Raw genomic sequence first — 8,893 nt, 5'->3', positions numbered from 1 at the left:
TGAAGAAATCCACATCCATGTTTATTTATTCCTACTACTTATTTAAACAGTCCAAAATCTGCAAGACATAATCTACAATAAAATTTATTCACCCATTGTATAAAGGGGTAGTAATAAAGCAACAAACAAAAATTAATTTAAAGAGAAATTTACCTTATAATTTCAAAAAAAAAAAATTATTGATGCAATAAGTGTGCAGCCTACTCAGAAGTAAATTCTTAAAGTAGGGCTGAAAAAAGTAAAACGAAGAAGAAAAATATATTTAGATAAACAAAACTCCGAAATGGATAATTTTGCAGCATATGCTTTGATTTCAAGTTTTATTTATTTATTTTTTTAATACACAGTAAAAAAAACTAATGATTGAAAATTTATAACACAAAACACTGTGTGAATCTAGTAATTAAATCATTTGGCTATCATTATTTTTAAACAATTTAGGATATAATATAATTGTATTAAATTATTAGTAAGATTTAACGTATCAAGATCTTATATTTCACTCAGCTGTTCGGAATTTTAATCCCCTTCAAGTTTTATTTTGTAAATAAGTATGCGCACTAGTATTAAATTTCATTAAAAACCTTTTTAGAATACTAAATTAGACTTGCTACTGCATTGTAAGTAAATGAAATGAAATTTTTTATTATTTTAAATTTGCCACATTCTTGTTAACAACAGACTTGTGTCTTTTGGGCTTTATTCCCCTTTGGTAATCATCATTAGATTTTAACAATACAATTCAACATTTTCATTATGTAAATGTCTTCGTTTTAATAGTCTTCTCATCAAATTAATTTTACAAGATATTTAATTTGTAATATATTAGAAGCCTTATACATGTTCTGTTCATTGTATTATGCATTTGCTAATTCTTCTTATATGTCATCTTAACTAAAATTGGATTTTTAATCTAAAATAGGAACTTTCTTACAGAACCGAAACATGCTCATGAAATAAATAAGGACAATAAGTGAATTCATCAAGCATAAGATATTTATATGTAATATGAATGTTTCATAATTTGTTTAACAGAGCACTTTTTTCCACTGATGTAATAAATGTATTGCATTAAAATAAGAAAGTAAAACTTAAGCTTAACTGGCCATAATATATTTTATACATCTAATTATATTACAGAAAAGAGCAGTAATATTCAGAAACAAATTATATAAATTTTTATATCTTATATATCAGCAAGTAAAGAAACATTCAATTCAAGCTTTTGTAATACTGAACATGATTTGTCAATCATCAAATTAATTCTTTACAGCAATGAAAAACATAGTTAAAAAAAATAAGCAAAATATCCTCAAATTACTAAATTGGTGAAAAATTAAATAACTGCCATAACCTATAACCATAAAAAAATAGCTTTTAAATTTTTGGTTGGCGTAAAAAACACTTTAGTGCTATAATATCTTAAATTACCAAGCAAATTTTACTTAAATTTTAATAAACAAACTGAGATTAATTTGTTTTTAAAAAAATTCTGCCTGTCAAAGAAAGTTCCAATTTTCCAACTCCAGGTCCAACACATATATTCTTCATTATTTTATCATTTATACAATAAGGACAACTTTTGTCCAGATAAATTGAAAACAATTACTTATATCTATACAAATAATTATGTACAATATATATATAATATACACACTCGCATAAGTAAATAGAAAACAATGTTAGATTTTAAAAAAAATATTTTTTAAAAACATATACATATCAGGTCAAGTGAAAGTTTACCTTTTAGCACCTCAATTGAAACAGCTTTTGAAAATAATTCATTAATTATATATAACGTATAATAGCCTAAGCCTATTAATAATATCTATAAAAAATGTACACATTTTATACTGTGTAGTTAAATATTATGTTTTTACTTCTGAAAGGTCACTTTCATGCTATTTAAACAAACTCTTCTTCTGACATTTAATCAGCTTATTAGTATTTCAAAATCATCACCATAATAAAGAGCAATTGCACAAGTATTAATGCAATTGCATATGTCTTTTATAATGAGAAAATGACTTGAATTTTTTGCCACATACAGTACAAGTAAATATTTCTAACGATCTTGCTGGTTTTCTGTGAGTGAGTTCATGTGCTTTCAAACCATTAGACTGAGAAAATCTTTTATCACATACTTTACACTGGTATGGCTTTTCACCAGTATGAACACGATAATGTCGCTGCAAATTACCCAAGAAAGTAAATGTCTTTCCACAGGTTTTGCAAGATAATGGCTTTACTTTGTAATGTATCACAACATGTGTTCTTAGGCCTTGGGATGATTTGAATCCACTACCACAATCTTTACAAATATATGGACGATCACTACTATGACTCACTAAATGTTGTTTTAAAGTAGGTACAGATTTAAAAGCGCTTTTACAAATCTTGCATATATACGGACGATCTTCCTTATGGGTAATCATATGCTGCCTTAAATTGTAATCTCTTTTAAAATCTTTTCCACATTTTTGACAGACAAATGGGCGTAAATCAGTGTGTGTGATTAAATGTTTTTTCATTGAAAATGAACTAGTAAATTTTAAATCACAGTGTTCACAAGAAAGTAACTGTTGATGGCCATGCTCAATTTGATGTTGTCTTAACTCAGCTAAAGTAGCACTTTCTTTATTACAAGTTTCACATATAAAAGTACCATTTTCTTGCATTTTCTCTAAATTTAATTCATTCATGACAGGATTCATGGTCATAACATCAACTGTTTCACCTTCTCTACATAAACTAGAATCTAGATCTACAAACTCTACAGACTGGACATCACAGTTGCTTAACTTATCAGTTGAATATTGCTCAATTTGCTGCAACTGATTATCACCATCACCTTGAACTTCTTTACCCTCATATCTGCACAGCCAGCATTGTAAGTAAGAAAATGACTTCAATCTTTTACCACATGTTTTACATTTAGGGTGTGGTTTGTTTCCATGAATTGCTTTCACGTGAAATTGTAGTGTACACTTTTGAACAAAAGCTTTGTCACAATGTTCACACTGATATGGACGCTCACCAGTGTGAGTTTTCATGTGCTTACGTAAACCCCATGCTGCGGAGAATGCTTTTCCACATACTTCACAAAAGAAGTCACGGTCTTTATGAATACTAATATGCTTTCTTAGAATATTTTTGTCCATGAACTTTTGTCCACAAAAATAACAACGGTGTCCTTTAGATTTCTTCTTTGGAACTTCAGTAACTTTTTCTAGGTTCTCATTTTGTGTTGGTACTATAACTTCTGGCATTTGTGTAAAGGATGCCATGTTTCTTTCTGTTATATTTTGACTATTTCAAATATTACCATCATAGCTGGGGATAAAAAAATTAATAAAAATAAAAATTTATTTCATGCATGGCATTGATAAAATCTAATTATTTATTAAATATAAAAGAAAGTCTTACCATAAATGAAATGTGGATTTTGAAATTATATAAACCATAAGAAAGAAAAAGGCTAATATTGGCTATGATGTATTTTTATTATAATTTTAAAATGGTTAATAGGTATTCAAAACATATAAAATGCATTATTTTAGTACTTTATCATATTAATAATTTAGTTTTATTATGAATATAAAATACATTGACACTAAATATCAATAGTGTCAGTTTCATCATCTAATACAGTAATAAAGTTTTAACAGTATTAATTATATTTGATAAAAGCATATTTTTGTACTTTATGCACCTAATTACAGTCATGAAATATTTAACTAAAAAAAAAAAAAATGAAAGTTACGAAAATAATTAACAGTATCGAAAATAAATTGAAATTTTAATGCCAAGTGTTTTTTTATAACTATATTGGCTACTAAATTATCAGGCAAATAATTTTATATTTTTGACAGGATTTTAAAGTTTTCTGTAGCCAATCATAACTAGGAATTTGATTATCATTTGCACAATGCAAGAGAAGAACAGTGTGGGAACAAATGCACACAAATCCAAGAATTACAGTAACAGGGATTTCTAGATTCAAATTAAGGTGGTTAGAAAAGGAATTAATTTTAAAAATACCAATAATCTGAATTTATTACAAATATACATGTCAAATTTTCTTGGATTTAATGAGATGTAGGTATTTTTTTTTTTTTTGGTGTTTTAGAAATAATTCAATTTTTATGCATTATCAAGATCTTTTGGTAAGAGCATTGTCAGGTGCAGCGAAAAATAGAAGGCAGAAAGCATGAAAAAGAAGAAGAGAGGAAGTATTTTGAATTTTCATAATTTCAGAAAAGAATTTAATAAATTTGGTTCAGCACATATTAAAGGGTCATTGTGAGAAAATAAAAGCCTATGCAACTCAAAAGTTAAACACATTCAGATGTTATATAATTCCAAAAAGGAATTATCTGGCATTGTAAAGTTTGAATTTGAGATTAGAAATTAAATTTTAGAATATAATTAAATTAAAATTATTACACATATCTATAAATTCCTAGGGAAAAAAAAGCAAATAGAAAGAATATTTTATATTTGAGATTTAAAATACTTTATTCAGGTATATGCTGCAAAATGTAGATTTTAATTTTAACAAAGTATACTACTTATGCAATACATATATCAGACATCTAAAATTAAAATAGCAATAACACTGAAAATTTTTAATATGTAATATTATATTATATTAAAAATTAACAATATTATATTAAAAATTAACAATGTTATTTATACGTTAAAAACTGCTAGGCAATCATTGAATATCAAATGATACAAAAATGTGTTTTACCATAAAATCTACAGTTTTACGGCAATACACATACAGATACTTCAAACATATATATATATATATATATAAAAAACTAAATTCACAGATCAACAAAATTCGATACCAGACTGATCCTTTCAGACCTATGATGTAAAACCAAATATGATTTGATAGACAATATATATATGTGTGTGTGTGTTCTTCCCAATAGTATAAGTAGATTTGAAAAGAATAAATTATACAAATTTTATAAAGATTCCATAAAAAGTATTTTAGATTCTTTCCAAGATTTTTTGAAATTAATAGATACAGCATATAAAAAGAACTGACCATAGAATTGAATAAGGAATAGAGAATGGATAATTTCTGTTAACTATTCAGGATTAAAGTAGTTGCCTTGTTTAAAAAAATATTTTAATATCTTTACATATTGTTCATAATTACAGAACTCATAAACAATGTTTCTTTAGACGACATATCAAAATTTTCATATAAGTTTTAACAGAAAGAAGAACAAGATATTAAACCAAACTAGGATAGAATATAGAAAATTCAGTTTTCTCCATTAACATTTCAATTGCAGTCACTATAAATATTGTATAGAATAGAATTAATATAGTACTCTATATTCGGTATTATAATTATTGTATTGCATGGAAATATCAGCAATAGATTATAAAAAAAAATTGTACTAGATATGATTGCAATATGTAACATATTTGTCAGGTTTGTAACCATTATTATCAGATTTATACTAATTTATATAATACTGGAAATTCTTAATTTGAATAGACATAATATAAAAAAATATCTACTATTCATAGAATGAAATCACAATTTAATTAATAACAAGCATCATGCTGACATTCCTTTATAGTTTCCAATGGTAAAAGATTGAATATAATGGTAATGGTAATAGATTATCACTTAGCAAATGAAATTTTTAACCCCCCCCCCCCCAAAAAAAAAGACCACTATGATTAAGATATGAAAATAAAATGTAAGAAGAAACAAAGGCCTGGCCTATTACTAAATTATATATATATATTCACAGTTATTTAAAAATAAATCATATGGAATAAAACTTATACATTATAAAGTCATTATATATATTTTATAATATGTTTAATTACATATGACTTTTTTCTAAATAATTGTAAATTTATTGCTAATCGGTGAATATTTAAAATTATGTTGATAGCTAATAACACAGCTTCGAAACAGCAAAAAGAAATTATGGAATCAACCATCAATTAACTAAAGGCATTAACTATGAAAATAAAAGGTTAGATATTGATGTTGAGCATTTTGTCATTTCAAATTAACATTTTTAAACATTAGATATATATTTAAAACATTTTATCTCTCAGGAATATAATAAATTGTCTCTTAAGCAATTTTAACGCATAAATAAAAAAATTAAATAGAGATATTATGCAATAAATATTAGTGAAAGCTGGGGAGTTTTTTTTTTTTTTTTTTTTTTAATATCAGCCAACATTAAATTTTTTTATGAATTGATTCTTATTTTACAAAGCAATTTAACTAAATACCTACCAACTCATACACGCATGATAATTAATGAAAACACATAAAAGATGCACCAAATATTCACCATTTTCTCAGAGCTACAAAATCAAAATATTGAAATGTTGTTGCCATTTATTAATAGAAAATATGCAGATATCCTAGAAAGCAGTTCCGTTTACAATCTACTCCGTTTGCTTAGGATTCTGAATCTATTTTCGGATCCGAATATCCGAAATCGCTGACCCTTTTGAAAATTCAGATCCGAAATTCAAATGGAGTAATAATAACTCAAAGTAATAATTTTTTTACAACTGAAACTTTATTAATCATTTAAGGAATTCTTATTGAAAATATAATGTTCATAAAAGAATTATATTAATGTTTTATTAACTAGTTTCATTTTTAATTTATGTTATCTTTATTCATTAAAATTAAAGTTAACAATTCTGTTTAATTAATGCTTCATTCGTCTTGCACTTAAAATTATGAAATTTTATGCTATTTTCAATATTTTGGTTAAGTTGTGCGATATTTTAGTTTTGTATTATTTGATACTAAAAATTCCTTTAATGAATTTGTTTTTATTTGCTAGAAAAAATCTAATTACTGAAGAACTCAGTGATGAAATTACATTTCGAAACTTTATTCAAATTTTCAATGATGACTAGTTTCACAACTTAAAAGTGTCTCATTCATCATCAAAGAGCTTTAAATAGTTTTTTGCTCTTATTGGTTATAAAGTTTTCATATTCAGAAGTTTTATTACATTCATTATAAATTTTATAAATATAAATTTTCATTATAAATGTTATAAAATATAAATTTTCATTGATTTGCTTTCGAATTCAGCTAACTACCATTGAAACAGAAACAAAATATAGAACATAATTCAATATGTCTTAACTTTACCTGCCGTAAGTATAAATGGCAAGGATGGAAACGAGCAGCAGGCTCTATCGCTAGTCTATAAAGAAGGATGTAAGCTTAATCCTGAACGACTCAAACAATATGATCGCTTCTTTCATCCGTCCGAAAGCATGCTTATATTTTAAGAAATTTTAATCTCAGAAATTTGTCTAAAGATTCAACATTTTATTCTCTAATATCCTCTTCTTTCTAAACCTAGAATGTTATTATAAAAGTTTAGCATAATTCCTATCTAATTAAAATTTCCTGTATTTATAAATATTCAAAGCAAAAAGTATAAATATTTGTTATGTTACATCCTATTAAAGAAATATCAAATCGAATGGAATGTAAAATACCTCTAAATTTTTAAAATAATCTACAAAACCAGCAAATAACTATGTTCATTAAAAATTCTTCATCTTTGTTATTATTGTTGTAATTTTTTTTTACGATGATAAAAACTTTATAGTTATTTTTAAATTGATTTTTTAATTTATTGACATATCTTAAATTTGTTTGTTGAAAATTCTCTGTTGTTTAAAATAAATATGAATTCACCACTGTCCTTAATCTTTTAATGTCAGGTTTATTTTATCAAGTCTAGTAACTTAATTTTATTAAGGTTCTAATAAAGTAAATCACAGCTACAAGAAGATTTTTGCAGTCAGGATTTTCAATTTAGAATTAAAAAAATATTTCAATTATTTTGCTGTTTGTTTTCTTTCACCAAAACATGAAACAACTGCAGAAGTACTTTTTCTGTTTTCTAATATATGCAATTTTCTAATAAGTAGGGAGAGCTATTTTGAGTTGCAAATGATTCCACTACATACGCTTGCACAAAAATGAAACTTGACATAACAATTTTATATACTCTTTAATGAAGTAATTTAAATGATATTTTTTTTATAAAGTGAAGAATAACATTTTAGAAGCAAATATTTCGTTTATATAGTATTCTGCAAAATTCTTGTGAACGTGATATTGCGTTTTATCCAGGGTAAAGTAGTAAACTGTACTATTTTGTACTAATTCTGTAGTATTTTTTAGAAAATAAAAGTGTATTGCGGTTTAAAAAGCGTTTATCTTAAGGGGGTCTGGGGTGCATTTTTCTGGGGTCAATTTTCAAAAAATTGGGCACAAGCTTATGAGCTTTAATTTTGATTCGGCAATTTAAAAAATATTAATTCAATAAAAATAAAAAATATTTGAATGAAATTTTTTTTTAATTCTAAAATACTTATTTTGTAAAAAGGTCATAATTTTAAAGAAAACACTTTTTACAAATTTGCTGAATCAGAATTAAAGTAAAATGTTTAAAAAAAAAGAGATGTCCCAAGTTTAACTCCTTAATGTTTATCGGTTCTTGTCTTATAATAATACTAGCCGCCTTTAGCGACCAGCCGGTTCGCCAATCTTAATGTTCGTTTAAATTTTAATAATTAAATAGGTTGAACCGGAGTTTAACCCCCTTCTTCGCCAAGTTGCGATAACGCTCCAAAGCTGGCAATCTTTATTATGCACTATAATTGAACATCTGCTCCTTTGCTTTTGAACATTTCGCAAGGTCGTTGTTGGCGATTTTTAAAAATTGCTCCAAGCAGGAGGTTAAACTCCGGTCGTACCATTAAATATTTTACGCAATTCCAACTTTAATAGATTCTTCGGCAAAATATTTTAAAACTTCAAATTTTGATAGTCATATAATTCACTCATAATATT

At 25.7% G+C, this 8,893-nt stretch overlaps 1 protein-coding gene across 1 annotated transcript; it reads right to left on the bottom strand.

The window, feature by feature from the left end:
- Positions 1–1,146: 1,146 nt before the first annotated feature.
- On the bottom strand, positions 1,147–6,381 carry LOC129981676 (zinc finger protein 595-like). Its single transcript, XM_056092614.1, has 2 exons — positions 6,290–6,381; positions 1,147–3,333 (listed from the first exon to the last, which is right to left on the bottom strand). The coding sequence occupies exon 2, from the start codon at positions 3,285–3,287 to the stop codon at positions 1,989–1,991; it is 1,299 nt and encodes a 432-aa protein (XP_055948589.1). The 5' UTR covers positions 3,288–3,333; positions 6,290–6,381; the 3' UTR covers positions 1,147–1,988.
- Between the last annotated feature and the right edge of the window lie 2,512 nt (positions 6,382–8,893).

The sequence above is a fragment of the Argiope bruennichi genome, chromosome 1 (assembly GCF_947563725.1).
Source record: "Argiope bruennichi chromosome 1, qqArgBrue1.1, whole genome shotgun sequence".
NCBI lineage: Eukaryota > Metazoa > Arthropoda > Arachnida > Araneae > Araneidae > Argiope > Argiope bruennichi.
Note: the sequence above shows the minus strand (reverse complement) of the source record. Positions and strands in the feature narration are given on the sequence as shown.

Excerpts from the sequence above, each read along its gene's own strand:
- LOC129981676 (XM_056092614.1), bottom strand. The coding sequence starts at position 3,287 with ATGGCATCCTTTACACAAATGCCAGAAGTTATAGTACCAACACAAAAT.